Source organism: Girardinichthys multiradiatus, chromosome 1 (genome assembly GCF_021462225.1).
Source record: "Girardinichthys multiradiatus isolate DD_20200921_A chromosome 1, DD_fGirMul_XY1, whole genome shotgun sequence".
Taxonomy (NCBI): Eukaryota; Metazoa; Chordata; class Actinopteri; order Cyprinodontiformes; family Goodeidae; genus Girardinichthys; species Girardinichthys multiradiatus.
In genome coordinates, this window is record NC_061794.1 from 35,776,957 (window position 1) to 35,793,281 (window position 16,325).

At 39.1% G+C, this 16,325-nt stretch overlaps 1 protein-coding gene across 2 annotated transcripts in view; it reads right to left on the reverse strand.

Annotated features, from left to right (window-relative positions):
• scube3 (signal peptide, CUB domain, EGF-like 3) overlaps positions 1-16,325 on the reverse strand; it is a 172,145-nt gene that overhangs the window by 126,110 nt on the left and 29,710 nt on the right. For both annotated transcript variants that reach the window (XM_047351044.1, XM_047351127.1), the window contains exons 2-3: positions 7,044-7,166; positions 576-701 (exon numbers count right to left, since the gene is read on the reverse strand). In XM_047351044.1, the coding sequence (XP_047207000.1) occupies positions 576-701; positions 7,044-7,166 (249 nt within the window). The remainder of the gene's footprint in view (positions 1-575; positions 702-7,043; positions 7,167-16,325) is intronic.

The window sequence follows — 16,325 nt, forward strand, 5'->3', positions numbered from 1 at the left end:
AGAGAAACCTGATGGGGGTGGGTGGATGATGTCTATGTTAAGCAGCTCCGAGCAGCAGCAGCAAGGGTGCTGTATTTTCCTTAATTTCACAACCATTTAAGCATTACAGGTCCTCTATGAGGCCAGGTTGAATGGCACACTGAAGACATTTTACACCATGGGAAAAATTGACAACTCACGGCTTGCTTTGAGCTCTCAGCTCAGTGTAAAGCTTTTCAGAATTTCTTTTCTTCCTTTGATCCTGCTTATTATAAAAAAGGTTTAAATTTTCTTTTTGGAAAAATACGTGTAGAATAAATGCTCTGTGAGCAAGAAAGTAGCAGATATCGGAAGCAGCAGTCTACCAAGAGCTTAATCCAGCCTTTAGACATACATGACCATTCCTGATGCATGCTGAAAAAACAAGTTATACAGCTTCAATGCCCCAATCAGATCATGTTTAACACATATTTTTAATATATGTCCTCCTCACAAAAGCCTTTTATGTAACAAGCTTAAGCTCTACAGTCAAGGAATTTGACAAAAACATGCAGGTGAAAAGCAGATGCTGGAACTATGCCAACAGATTCACTCACCGAGACAGTTGTGCCCATCATGAGCCAAACGGAAACCATCGTAGCACGTGCACCTGTAATTTCCTGGGATGTTGATGCACTCGTGGACACACCCTCCATTGTACTCAGTCGCACACTCATCGACATCTGCAGGGAAATCATAAAGAAGGTTTGAGCATACATATGGTTAAGCCAGAAGTTGTTCATACATACGCCTCCACCTTTGGATCTAAAGTTATTTTCATTCAAGCAAGAAGTGTGATTCTGATGCAACAAGAGACTCTTAAAAGATAATACAACAATGTATAAGAAGTATCAGTTTTGACAAAAATTCTTTATGCATTTTAATGTATAAAAATGTCATGTTAAAACTTATTTGCACCCTTCTTAAAAATCAGTGGAAAAATCTTTTTTGAAATTACACCTAAACCCCACTAATAATTGCTGACAAGATTTTTGCATGTTTTCACTGGTATCTTAGCAATTTAACTTCATGTTCCAAGTTTTACAGGGTGAAATGCCACCTTGCTATCACCCTAATCTTTAGCTCCCTCCACAAATTCTCTATCAGATTCCATTTAAGACTCTAACTAAGCAACTCCAAAATATTAACAATATTTCCAGTCAAACAAAACATGAAGGTAAAATAAAATAAAAATACTTTAAACCTAAATCTGATAGTGGGCTTAACTTTATATGGCACACTTTAAAAGATTTTCCATTGAGCAGAGTGCTTTGCAAAGAGTATATTTAAATGTAATAACAAAAACAAAAGAAAGATGTGCATTTTAAAAGATACATATGATTTTACTTTAAATATAATATTAATTATACTCAATGGCTGATTTGAAGTTCAAAGATGAAACCTGTAAGCAATTAATGCCATTTCAAAATAAAATTGCAAAAGCAAAACTTTCAGAGAAAGCAGCAAAACAATAACTGGAAAAAGCAGGTACATGAAAATAAAGGTAAACTATAAACTGAACAGCTACGTTCTCCCATTCAGTCTGGTCAAACAGTTAATAAATGATCCCCTGTTGTATTTTACCCAAGCTATTTTCTATTGTTTGTATTTATAAGAATGATGAGGTTATGAAAATATGGAAATATGTACAAAAATAAAGCTGCACTGTACTGAGAAAACAGACTAACAATAACAATAGACTAAGTTCCAACTGAGCTGTGATGTCTGCATCACTAGAACTGCAACTTGAAACAGCTAGAAAAAACATAGAAGTACCATGGAGGCTTTACTATATTATTTATGTTGGTAAAATAAAAGTGAAAAAAACATATTGCTACATAAAGGCAGTTGGCAAAAAATAAAGACAATGGCACAAGTTTTAAACATGCTTCACAGGCCTCTCAAACATGCTTCTCACGCTTTAGATCTCAACCTCATCTTTATTTACAGGGATCCTAATTAGTAAGAGTGTATTACAGCTGCTTTAAAGAGCTGCAGTCACAAAGAATCCAGGGACAAAATATTCTCTTGATTTACAAAGGATGGTTAAGAGTTTCCAAATCTAAAGGACTTTAATAAAGGTGTTTCAAAGCTCTTTCTGTTTTAAATCTGTTAGGAGCCTTCAGACCCTGTGTCTTCATCTGTTTCATTAAGAAAGAGAACAGGTTTTGATGTTATTTCCCAAACTAGATTTTATTAAGCATCAATGTGGTATATTTTCTGTTTATAGCATGCACTGCATTTATTGGTACCCTTGGTAAATATGTGTAACAGCTTTTAAAATAAATTAATGTTTTATTGCAGTAGCACAATTTAATACATAACAGGCCAACCTTTAATTTAAGTATTATTAATGTGTGGGGAGCAAGCCCAACACTAGGAAATAATTACACTTTACAAAATGATCAATGTCACACTTATTTGCTATGTAAATGAACTATTTTTATACTTTATTTTTTAAGATGAAAACAAATGTAACTCAACCATTTTTAATATTTTATTTTTTAAGTTGAACAGCATGTCAGGGTTTTTTTTTATTAGTAACCTATGACTTCCTCTTATCTTGGGGTTTAAATATGACTTTTAAGCATTGGTCACTAGACTGGATGAGGACCCATATGTATTTTGCAAATATGTAAAGTGGTGGTAGAAAAGGTAAAAAAAAAATATCTGAAGCTTACTGTTAGAGACCTGCCGCAAAAAGTGGCCTCAAGAACTTCTAAAAGCGTGGGGATCCTTGTTAGAGTGCATGGCATCATGAACTGAAAAAACACATCATTTAAAATAAAAATGTTGTGGCCTAGCCCTAGAAAACTGAAAATAGCAGAGAGCATACGAGAAATTGTGAAAGATCACTCTGTGTTGTATTGGCCAAACAGGGTTGTACAAAGTATTAACAGCAGTGGCGCAAATAATTCGTGATTTTGTAACAACACTTTCTTAACATGAATAAATGTACATAAAGGTTGGATTTTTTCTAAAATTTTCAGACTGAGATTATTTAACACCAGTGAAAGATACATTTACACATATGTACCAGCCGTGCCAAACAATTTAAACAAGGGTGTATTTTTAAGCTTATTGAGACATTAAGCCACATGTCACTAAGCAACTAATGATTATTGTTCTTTACTCTGTGTGCAAAATGCTAAGTAGCCGTTGTTCGGAAAAGAGGAACAAAAAAAGTTGCGTCCAGACTGAATGTAAAGCTTAAAATAATGAGCAGAAAAAGGGTTATCAGTCTTCATTGTGCTATTTCTTTATACAGTTTTTGTTTATACAGTTTTTGTTATACCGAGTTACTCACTTTGCAGCAGTGACATGACTATATTCTAGTTTCAAGACTTCAAGAAAAAATCAACACTCAGCTGAGAAGCTGTCTAAAGTAAGACCCCTCAACACAAGGTGTACTGAATTTAGTACGGACAAAAAGAAAACATGTTTGTAAGATATCCATTTTGTGGTTGTGACTAATATCTATCAAACAGAAATAAAACCATCTAAAAGTATTACACTATTTAATTAAACTGTTCTCTTTTCAATTCTAATGAGCATAAATTATCCCATTTCACTTTCAACTTCTCAAACAAGTACTTCAGACGACTAACAAGCTGGGGCAAAAAGCTGATTCACCTGCTACTGATGTAACTTGGACCCCCGCCACCATTTTCTGAGTTTTATTGTTCACTTTTAAAAGGCCTAATACTCACAGCCAAAATTTTATGCTACATTTAATACCCTAACGTTTTTACCAAATTCATGCCAAGGCATTCCTTTTTTCCCCCTTGGAAATGTATTACTGGCAGCATCTACAAGTATCAACAGCATTTTACTTAGCACAGGACATTAAAAACCCCTCTACAATTGCGCAGAGAACAAAGTCAGTGGCAAACTATGCAGCTAGTCATACAAAACATATTTTTGGCCAGAACACATAAGAGATGGAGCTGTTAAAGCAAACAAAATAATTTCACGAGCATATATGTCAGTCACAAAGCAATCTGGAATAAAATTGGTCCTCTCATTATTTACAATGATGACATTACCACAATTCTATGAGTAGTTGAAACTGGAGGAATGTGGTACATCAAAGAAAAAAAATGAGTTGGAAAGATGGGAAGATAGCAGATTGCAGATTGTTATGACAAGCTAAGTGGAGTTATGATTAGTGTTGAGAGGCCCATATGGGAGACCCAAACAAGGTAGACTGAGAACACAGAATACCTCCACTTATTACTAGATGGTCCATCAAAAACAGATAATCCCTGCTGTTAATCTCGTTTCTGAGGCCATTTCTCTGGGAGATTAATTGAATTTAACATTTTACATGACATCAGTCATGTAAAATAGGAAAAACATGCAATATGTTGAGATTACTACACTTTTTGCAATATTATTGTCATTTTCTGCATGTTTAAATTAAGTAAATATAAAACATTATAAATAGATAAGAGGCAATATTTGGCACTAAGAGCCCTTAATATTTTATTGAATATGATTTGCAGATTTTTGAATGAGTTTTCTACCATTCATTTCAAAGTTCTTCAAGCTTGGTTAGGTCAGGTTGTCTTGCTGGAAAGTGAAGCAATGTCAAATTTTTTAGGCCCTGACCGCACAGAAAATCCTTTTCATAAATATTCTAAACTTAACTAAACCCTACGCTGTCTTCCTGTTGCCATCAGAAAAATAAACCTTTCCAGCATTATGACTTTGTCATCACCATGCTCTCACATGTGGAATTTCTTTAGACAGCTGATGAGTGATGGGGTGTGCAGTTCCCCAGTTTCTACACATATGCTACAAACATAGTGTTGTGCAAAAGCATTCATTCTCCTTGAATTTTACCATAAACCACAGTAAGTATTTCAGTAGGAGTTTACTTGATAGACCAACATAAAACAGTGTATAACTGTATAGCGGAAGAATTATCATACTTACTCTTTCATACTTTTTCACAAATAAAAATTTCAAACATTTTTAATACCTTCAGAAGTCACCAAGTTAGTAAATAGAGTCCAGCTGAGTGTAATTTAATCTTAGTATAAATATATCTGTTCTGTATATATGCTGAGATTAAGGCCCCATAATCCATAATATTGCCTCAGAGATTTGTTCGAGAACATTAAAGAATAAACAGCATCATGAAGACCAAGGAACACAACAGACATTCTCACAGACAGATCATTACTTGGACCAATTTGAAGCAGGTCTAAATTATCAAACAGCTTTGAACATTTAACAGAGATCTATAACAATCAAGATAATTTAAGACTACGGCATAACTGCAAACCTATCAGTTCAGTTCTAACCTTTATTGTTCCTCATGGGGAAATTTGGTTTACAGTAGCAGCTTAGACAACATGTAAGCACAATGCACAAGAGAGCACAATATAATTCAAGCAATCTGGCAAAGTCATAAATATCAATTCAATTGTTTGGAGAAATCCGCAACTAAATTGGACAAATCTGTTTGCAGGTTCTAGTCCTGTTCTCCACAAATCTGGCCTTTATGGAAGTGTGGTAAGAAGAATGTTATGTTGAAAAAAACCCAAAGGAAGTGCAGTCTAAAGTATTTGACAAGCCATCATGGGGACATGTGGATGTGGTTTGATCTGGTTAGATGCCACAAAAATTAAACCTTTTGGCATACATGCTACATCCTATGTCTGACAGGAAACTTTGCCTTGGATACACTATTCCCACAGTAAAACATGTCGGTGGCAGCATCATGCTGTGGGCATGCCTGTTTCCTTGAAGACTACCGGTAAGAGGCTGAAAAAGACTTGAGACTAGGGTGGATAAAATACATAGAGGCTTGTTGTAACATGACAAAATATTAAAAGTTGAAGGTGTTTTCACCTAATCTGGAAGTCCAACATGGGTTTTCTTTTAATCAAACTTAGATCTCTGTTGTGAAGAAGGTTTGTTATATTTTTTGTTTTTAATGTTGTATTTGTTTGGTTTACTCTTGAAATTTGGTTAAAATAATTGCATTTGTTAGAATTGAATAATATTCCCTTTTTATAACATCATAATTGAAATCAAATGTAATTTTAGAGTTAATATGTAATCTTACCTTTAGTTGTTACAGCCTAAATAATATCACTAAAATAAACATTAATTTTCAAACAGGCAAATTATGGGACAGTTGAAATTATATTAAATGACAAAGTTGATCAGTCTGAGAACTGTCGACAATAAATGCAGTCAACACTTTCATTTTGTCTTTATCCTTTTTCTTGTGCTCTTTTTGAATAAACAATGGGTCGGCATGCCTCAGAAGAACAATCAAACGTTGTTGTGAAAGGTGATTCTGCAGTCAGCCAAAGATTTGTTCATAAGTTGTATCAACATGTAGTTGCTTTTGGATTGCACTTATCTCATCCTTAAGGAGCTAAACTAACCTGTACTTCAATGGAAACTGAAATATTTTACAACAGACTCAATAAATCAAACTTTTATGAACCAAGGCAGAATGCTATGAAAAATACCCAGTCAAATACATGATAAAATAATTGTGGTTTAAAACAAACAGTATTGTGAAATATGGTTTTTAAAATGGCAGTAATAAAAATTGTTGGGTATAATGATCTGAGGGCCTTGTGCACTTTGAAAGAGGTTAGAAAAACAAACTTGTTTTAGACTGAAAGTCTGCCGCTGGCAATGGGAATATCCCTAACAGCTTGGCAGAGCTTCCGACTGATGTTTCAGCCGGTATCTTAATTTTCTCCTCAAACATGTGTAGGAAATTTACTGCTTCATTTCATCCTGTCACAAAGGAGCACTCTGCACCTGGCTTCCACATTCCTCTGGTTGTTGCTTTCTCGTTGTTCTACATCCCTCGTTGAGAAAATTGCAAAGCTAATGAGTTATTTCAGCTGAGACAGAACCTCTTATCAAGCCTGTCACTGGCCTTAAAAGCGTATAAAAAGCTGTACAAGGCAATGCACGGCAGTGTGCTGAACATTCCTCCCAGGCTTGCACATAGGGTTGCAGTGGTTTAAATTTCAGACTATGAGACTTACCTTCACAGTGTTTGCCATCTCCTTTGTAGCCTGACTTGCAGATGCATTTATAGGACTTTGGGGTGTTCTGACAGATGGCATCAATGCTGCAGTTGTCAAGAGCCTCTGCACATTCGTCCACATCTAGGTAAGAGCAGAGAGAAAGGGCAGTAATTAAGTTGTTGCCAATAAACACAGATGTATGTCGGGACCAGTAGACTTTTCTTAGTGCTGGAAGTGAAGACATACTGAAAGATTGAGAATCAACACAAACAACATTACGTGAACTGCCACCATAATGAAGTGGAGGGGTTTGAGTGCTCAAATAATCCCAGAGGTTATGTTGTCCAGGGTTTAAAAGCCCCTGGTGGGGTCTCCCGTGGCAAACAGGCTCTGGGTGACAGGTCAAACAAAGAGCTGCTCAGAAGCCTTCGTGTGGACCAGTAAAACAAGGGACGTGACATCACCCTGTACGGCGGAGCCGGGGTTTCACCCTGGAGCTAGGCCTGGGCTTGGGCTCAACGGTGAGTGCCAGGTGGCTGGATTACTCATCGCGGGACCCAGCAGGGCTAAGCCCAACGAAAGACACAAGGCCAACCCCCAGTGGGCCCACCCCCTGCAGGGGAAACATGAGGGACTGGTGCAAAGAGGATAGTTCTGCTACAGGAGAAGCTCTCCCAGCTGAGTGTGCCCGACTCCACCTGCAGGTGGATCACTGACTTCCTGTCTGACAGGAAGCAGCGCGTGAGGCTGGGGAAGCACGTCTCTGACTCCCTGACCATCAGCACCGGTTCCCCCCAAGGCTGTGTTCTCTCTCCTCTGCTCTTCTCCCTGTACACCAACAGCTGCACCTCCAGTCACCAGTCTGTCAAGCTTCTGAAGTTTGCGGACGACACCACCCTGATCGGACTCATCTCTGATGGTGACGAGTCCGCGTACAGATGGGAGGTGGACCATCTGTTGGACTGGTGCAGCCAGAACAACCTTGAGCTCAACGCTCTAAAGACAGTGGAGATGGTTGTGAACTTCAGGCAGAACCCAGCCCCACCTGCCCCCATCACCCTCTGTGACTCCACAATTGACACTGTGGAATCTTTCCGCTTCCTGGGAACCATCATCTCCCAGGATCTCAAGTGGGAGCCAAACATCAGCTCCCTCATCAAGAAAGCCCAGCAGAGGATGTTCTTCCTGCGGCAGCTGAAGAAATTCAACCTGCCAAAGACTATGATGGTGCACTTCTACACAGCCATCATTGAGTCCATCCTCACCTCCTCCATCACCATCTGGTACGCCGCTGCTACAGCCAAGGATAAGGGCAGGCTGCAGCGTGTCATTCGGTCTGCTGAGAAGGTGATTGGCTGCAGTCTACTGTCGCTCCAGGAACTGTACACCTCCAGGACCCTGAAGCGGGCCGGGAAGATTCTGGCTGATCCCTCCCACCCCGGTCACAGACTCTTTGAGACTCTCCCCTCTGGCAGGAGGCTGCGGTCCATCCGGACCAAAACCTCACGCCACAAGAACAGTTTTTTCCCATCTGCCACCAGCCTGGTTAACAAAGCCCGGAAACCACCTTGACACTCTCCCTTTCCCCCACACCCCCCCTTTTTTTGCTGACAGGACACTTGTAACCTGCAACTCTATGAGTTACATTAACGCTCAGCTTGGACTCCTGCTTTACTTGCACTGCTTTACTTGCACAATGATCACCTGCACTGTTGTATTGCTCTTGCATCTTATACTGCTCTATATTTACTCTCACTCACTTAAAACTGTGCACATATATTTATATTATATTGTAGATATGTTTATACTGTTTAATTTGTACTGTATTGCACCGACTACGCCAAAACAAATTCCTTGTATGTCCAAAAACGTACTTGGCAATAAAGCTTTTCTGATTCTGATTCTGATTCTGATAGCGGTCGAAATCGGAGACCTCAACGACCTGATCCCCCGATTCTTAAACTGGTTTTAGGGATGTGGAATGTCACCTTACTGGGGGGAAAGGAGCCCGAGCTTGACCAGGAGGTTAAGGGATATTGACTAGAAATAGCCGGGCTCACCTCCACGCACAGCGTGGTCTCTGAAACCCAGCTCCTTGCGAGAGGTTGGACTCTCTGATACTCTGGAGTGGTCCGTGGGGAGAGGCAGTGGACTGGGGTGGGTTTGCTAGTTGCCCCCAGCTCAGTTGTCTTGTGTCGGGGTTTACCCTGGAGGATAAGAGGATCACATCCCTGTGCCTTCGGGTTGGGGAGAGAGTTCTCTGACTGTTGTTTTGGCCTACGGGCCTACGTGCCGAGCAGCAGTCAGGAGTACCCAGTCTTCTTAGCCTCCCTGTCAGGGATGCTGGACAGTGCCCCTCTCGAGGATTCCGTTGGAGGACTTCAATGCCCATGTGGGAAATAACAGCAACCAGCCCAGAGTGTCTTTTATTTCTCAGTCAGAGCCAACAAGGTTTCATATCAGTTCTATAGTCCAACACTGTCATAGAAAAATGGATTTGTACTCTCCAAATAAGAAAGCTATATAGTTAAATTATCTGAGTGAAATTGCAATCAAAGATAAAGAAAAAATAATCACCAGGCTTTCTGCGTTACTTTATGAATAAAATATAAATATAGCACCTTTTACCCATTAAATTGTGCAATATTAATAACTTGTTAAATTTACTAACTTAAAAACACGTTAATAACATTTAAAGTTAATCTGAGAAAAGCATCTTTTCATGAATTTCAGTAAACCAAACAACAACTTACTGGCCAACTCATACATTCTTGTTGACTAATGGCTAAAAATGTAACAGAATTCCTAAAATGTTTTTTGGCCAGAGGCCAGAGAGACATTTAGTTCAGTATAATCTTTAATCAAAGAGGAATGTCCAATCCATATCTAACCAGAAAGAAAGCATTAATAACTGATTTTGCCAGAGACAAAATTGCTCAGGAGAAAAAGAAAAAGTTAAAACCCTGGACTAAGTTTAAATTACAAAGAAGCAAATGTGAAAAGACAAGAATGGAAATGGATTTAACCAGAAGCAACATCAGGTTTTTCTTCGCCGAGATCCTAATCCCCCCAAATTCCAGTTAACTAGCCCAGGTGTTTAGGATTACCCCCCTGCACACAGGGGAAGGATGGCCTAATAAGGTTGACATAGCTTTCAAAAGTCACTCTTATCACAAGCCCTCTGCAGGAGCTGCCTGAGCCCAATGGGAAATGACCTACAACCCAAACCCCTGAGCTTAGCATATCAGCTACATCAGCCTTTTTCTGCACATAAAGTTTCCAGGCAGTGGTGAAATATGACAGAAACACTGGTTTTACTACTGCAAGAGTTGTAAGAAACACAGACACATTTTGGAGTAATTTTAATGTATGTAACCCTGTTGATTTTTTTAAAGGGGTACAAAAGCAAAAACTCTGCTCAACAGCAGACCATGACTTTTAGGAAATGTCTTATTAGCCGATAACAAATGCAATGTGGTTAACCAAATTCATTTAAAATGTTTACTTCTTCACCGCTTTCATTTAAACGACAGAGCAACAAACAAGACTGCCCTTCATAGCTACCAGAGGTTACTAAACCTGACATTTTTATGAGCACAGGATGTTCCTGCTTAGGGGTGTAACTGTACATGTATTCATAGCCCAAGTTTTCACTATGGGCCTTTTGAATGTGAACCAAACTGATGCTGGGGTTTTTAAATCTACACACCCTATAAGTTTAAAACTCTTTCATGTATTCTGCGACACACTTGCGAAGGAAGTGACACCACAACAAAAGAGCAAGAAAACACAGACAATATAGAGCTTGAGGATCCCCCACTATTGTTACATCTGCTGTTTGGGGACATAGTTTTTTAGCAATGAATCTTTTACATAGCTGTAGAGGAATTTAGACCAACACCTCTTTGCAGAATTGTTTTAATTCAGCTACACTGGATGGTTTTGGAGTATGAACAACCTTTCTAAGGTCATGCCACAACATGTCAATTGGATTTAATTCTAGACTTTGACTAGGCCATTTGAAAACCTTGATTTTTGTATCTTGAACCAGAGGTGGGCTTACTTAAATATTTGGTATAAATGATTGTTGTACAACAGTAAAGCAATGGTCTGCAAACCTGGATATCCAGGGCCCAATATCCTGAATGATTTGAATGTTTTTCTTTAGGGACATGTCTTATTTAAAAATTGACAAGTTTCAGCTGATTTTGGTGGGATGCTCTGTTATACAGGGTTTGACACTGTCTTCCAAAGCATTCTTTATGTTTCTTTCTGGAGAGCTGGCTGGATTTGAGACCAGAGAGAGGTATCAAACTTCTCTTGTTCTTCTACTGGTTTTTCACTTTTTAACCTTAGCCCATTACATATAACAATAACAGAAGGGAACCTTCTGATCTCTAAAGTGTGGAAATTACATTTTATTAAAATATTCCTGGAGAATAAAACCAGGTACTAAAAATAAACTACTTTTCAGCAGCATCCGAAAATTAAACAAATTAATGACTTCATGACTTAAAGACTTCATTTAATACTCTGCATTATGAGTTCTCAAAAACCATGGACATTTCTTAAGCTCCATCAAAAGCTTTATAGATCCCCCTTTTACAATGTTAATTTAGGGAAAGTTTTTTTATGGCCATGTTAAAAGTTTTCATTGCAATACAGCGAGGGAGCCACAGGGAAGAAAGAGAACTATATCCAGTTTCCTAATAAGATTTCAGGCAGAAGTGAGGGACAGAAGATTGTGTCGTTAAACAATAACAATTTTACATTTAAGCAGTTTGGTTCAGTTATGTTTAAGTGGGTGACTTCAATAGAGAAACCCAAATTTCTCAGAACACTTTTTATTTTCTTCAATATTGTTAAGTTATTGAGGACTTGAAAACTATGATTGCTTTGATTTCTTTAGTGCATCTCTGTGTCGACGTCTATGCGAGGAGTCAAACTCAAAACATAACATGTTTCTTACAAATTTGATCATAACCTTAAAAAAAGGAAATTCATTCATAGAAAATTAGTTTTTTGTCCCTACAATGAAACCTAACCTGTCAATGTACAATGATGCAGCTAAACTGTTTTCCAAAATTATTTGTCAAGCCTTCATGAGCCTGTAATATATTTTAGCATATAGAATTGTATCTGAGAAGGTGGCTCATATTTTTCAAGTTTTCACTAAGCCATTTAATGTTGCAGGAGTTCCTTCAACCTTGTACTGATTATTATGGAAGAGAAATATCAGCACTCCAGCTTGGGTTTTCATCCTGTCTTCTGGGATAGAAGCAGGGGAGGCAGGGTGAGGAAGTATTTTTTAATAGAGGAGGTATTAATCACAGCAAAATATCTGTCTTACTGTCAGGGTTCTTGGTGCCAAATCTCTGTGGTGAGATTCATAATTAAATAAATTGAAAGGATTCTTCTTTTCATCATGTTATTAATGCTCCCCTCTGGAGCACTTGTTCACGTTATCTTTCTGGTCTACAAAGAACACTCACATGTTCAAATGCATACAAAATCTGAATTTGGAATAAAATTTTCACCGAAGACAAATGAAGGACTCATCTGTGGAGCAGTCTAATTTTTCAGAATGAATGCTGCAATGATCCCGTAAATATCACAAACTGACAAATTTTGTTATTGTGTATTCAGAACATCCCTCTCCTTTTCTGTTTAAGATGTATTGCCTGCTGGCTGCAAAATAACAGGACTGTCTTTTAGTTTATAAGAGTTTTGAATGTTTTATAACTTCGATCTTGATACTTAGCTTCACAGAAATTGTAGATGGCAGACAGCAGCCTGTTGCCCATGTAGGACATTAAATAATACAGCTTCTGTTTTTGTCAGCATCCCCTGAGCTAAAATCATGCAGCTAACCCTTAAATTTATGCTTCCTCGGTTCCTTAGGTTTAACATGTCTATTTCCAGCACTCAAGAAATAAAATGCGGGGTCAAACTAAGACAGCTTACTCATTCATAACAGGAACAATGCAGGCAGATGCAAGGCAGACATCCATGTAGACTAACCCCTAAGGTCAATTTACAGTCACAATTGAACCTAGCATGCATGTTTTTAAACTTTGGGGGACAATAAAATGGGTTTTTAGGCAAGTTTTAAAAGCAGGCTGTCAAGGAGCCTCTCGGATGTGCAGTGTTAGGTTATTCCACAGTTGAGAAGCAACAATGGAGAAGGTTCGGCCCCCTCTGAGCTTTCTCCTAAACCTTGATATCCGCCAAAGCTGCTGTTCAAAGAAGCTCCCAAAAGTACGACAGGGCAAGCTCATTGAAACACTTTAAAACAAAAATAAGAGTTTTAAAATGAACTATAAAATATTAGGCAAAAAGAACCAGTGTAAAAATACTGAATGCAGGTCTCAAATGATGATTTTATTCATTAAGGGAAAAAAGCTATCCAAATCAAGGGGGCCCAATGTGACAAAATAACTGTCCATTAACCTAAAAACTAGTTGGGCCTCCCTTGACAGCAACATATGCAATCAAGTGTTGGGGGAGGAATTGTGGTCTACTCTTCATTGCAGAGTTGTTTACATTTTCAAGCAGGAACTGCCTTTTTAAATTCAGGCCTCAGCATCACCAGTGAATTAAAGTCCAGACTTTAACTAGACCACTCCAAAATCCTAATTTAATTAAATTTTAGCTACTCAGAGGTGGACTGGCTGATGTGTTTCAGGCCATTGTCCTACTGCACAACCCAAGGGCACTTGAGTTCAATGTCACAAATTGATTGCCAGACATTCTACTTCCGGATTATCTGGTAGTGAGCAAAATTCATGAGTCCGTCAATTCTTTCTCTAAAACGTTTTACACCTGATGTAATAGGTTGCACATCCTCTAGAGCTCCACTTCTGTTTCATCAGTTTACAGAATATTTTCTCAAAGGTCTTGGGGATCATCAAGATATTTAAAAAAAATATTGGGCCTGTCAGGATCTGGGTTGTGTTTGCGTTTTTGTGCTTGCTACATGTGCTCAGTGCTTTCAGACGGTGCTGGAGTTTTTAGGTGTGATGGGTGGACAGGTGCGACTTATTCAACTGATTACTTTGAGGAGTACTTAAGCAGGAGGCTGCCAGCACTTTGACGCCAGAGTGTTTTGCCCTCAGTGGTAACAAGCTCAGCCAAGCACTATGTCTATGCTATGTTCTTCGACCTCATGTAACTTTGTTTATGCTCCTTTGCAGATTGAAATCCCTGAACTTTGGATTTACTTCGTTAAGCACTAACTACATATCCGGACGTTTCTGGGCAACCAAGATTATCTACGTTCTGAGGACTTAGTTTCCTATCTCCTGTATTTGTTTGGATTCGCATCAAGCTGGCTGCTTCCTGTTACCTTCGTCTCCTGGACCAAGCCGTAAGCGTACCCTGTCCACCCTCCAACGTAAGTGTCTGCACACCGAACTCATTCCTGTTTGCTCCGAGGTCACACAGAACAGCACCTAGAGAACCTTCCACAAACTCTACATCGACAAACCTGATTCCTGAGTCCTTCTTCCCCTGGCGACCTGACCATGCCTATTTAGTAAGCTACTCTATTGATAACATTAATTTTTTGTTCTTATTTTGTATCATTCAGTTCCATGTTTTCACCAGTTCTCTTCCCCTTTTCCCATACAATTGGAGAATCATCCGTTAAGTTCCTGATTATTATTGTTCCGATAAACATCCTTTACTTATTCTGTTCTTCGGAGTGTTCTCTGTATGTGGGTCAGATCTATTGCAAACAAAATGACAGAACACTCTGGCCAACAAGACCCAGCAGAAGCACTCTGAAGAACCGTATATGAACATGCTAATCAAATCCACTTTCATGATTCGTCTGTCTGTTCCCTTTCAGAGCAACGTCAGACTAACCACCAGCTAGAGCAAATTACCTCCATGTTGCAACAAACCTTAGGTACTCAGTCCACCACACAGGTAGATGGCGCTACTGCATTATCGGTATCCCAACAGCTACCTCATTCACGTGACGTCACTTCCCCTAATCCTGAGAAGTTTTCTGGTGAGGTAGGCAGTTGTGGGGGGGTTTTGCTTCAGTGCTCCCTGGTTTTCAACCGATCCCCCCCCATTCCTTTCCCCATGCTGATGTAAAGATTTCTTTTTTTATTGGTTTATTGACTGCCAAGGCCTTACAGTGGGCTGAGGCCTGGTTTCCAGATTGTAGTGAATTTGGTTGTATTTTTGAAGATTTTGTCAATGAGTTTAAAAGGACTTTTTCCCCTGTATTAGACAAGTCTAGTGCTGGCCGAAAGTTGAGGGCCTTAAAACAACATCACAGACCCATTACTGAGTTTTCTATCAAATTTCGTACATTAGCAGCTACCTCGGGTTGGAATAATGAAGCTTTGAAAACTACCTTTCTGCACGCTTTAGATGATTCACTAAAGGATGAGTTAGCCATGATTGATGAACCCCCTACCTTAGATGAAGGTATTTCTTTAGCTACCAGAGTTGATAACAGAATCAGAGAGAGAAGGAGAGCCAGAGCAGAAAGGTCTTATTACAAACCTCAATAACTCTTGTTGGTGGGACGTACTCGTCTCTCTTTTGAGGAGACGCAGAGTATCTAAACAATGTTTTTACTGTGGATCCTCAGATCATTTTGTAGCAACTTGTCCTGTCTGCCCCGGGCCATTAAAAGACAGTCTCCACCAGCTTTGAAGAGGGGGTTGGTGGACCATGCTCACTACTATCATAGTGAACCAGCATACTATGACCTTATCAGCGTTGATAGATTCTGGCTGCGAACAAAATTTAATAGATTCAGAGTTGGTAAATCAGGCTGGTATAGAAGTTGAACTATTTGATTCACCACGTTCTGTTCTAGCTCTAGACGGTAAGAGATTACAGCAAATAACTCAATGGACCAAACCAGTAGAACTTTTATTGTCAGGCAATCATAGAGATAAGTTTTTTTGTGTGTTTCCTGTTTCTCAAGGCTCATTAGTCTTAGGATTCCCCTGGTTGCAAGAACATAATCCGCATTTAGATTGGTCTAAGAGTCATATTGAATCCTGGTCCACTAATTATCACTCATCTTGTCTCCAATCTGCCTTTTCCCCTAGTCAACCTCAACAGGCCAACAAAGAGAACAAGGTAATTGATCTGACTCATGTGCCCCGTGAATACCATGATCTTAAGGGAGTCTTTAGTAAAAGAGAGGCTCTGTCCCTACCACCTCACAGACCCTATGATTGCGCGATCGACGTTCTACCTGGTGCGCCTCTGCCCAGTAGCAGACTTAATAACATCTCCCGTCCTGAGCAACAGTCTATGGAGAACTATATA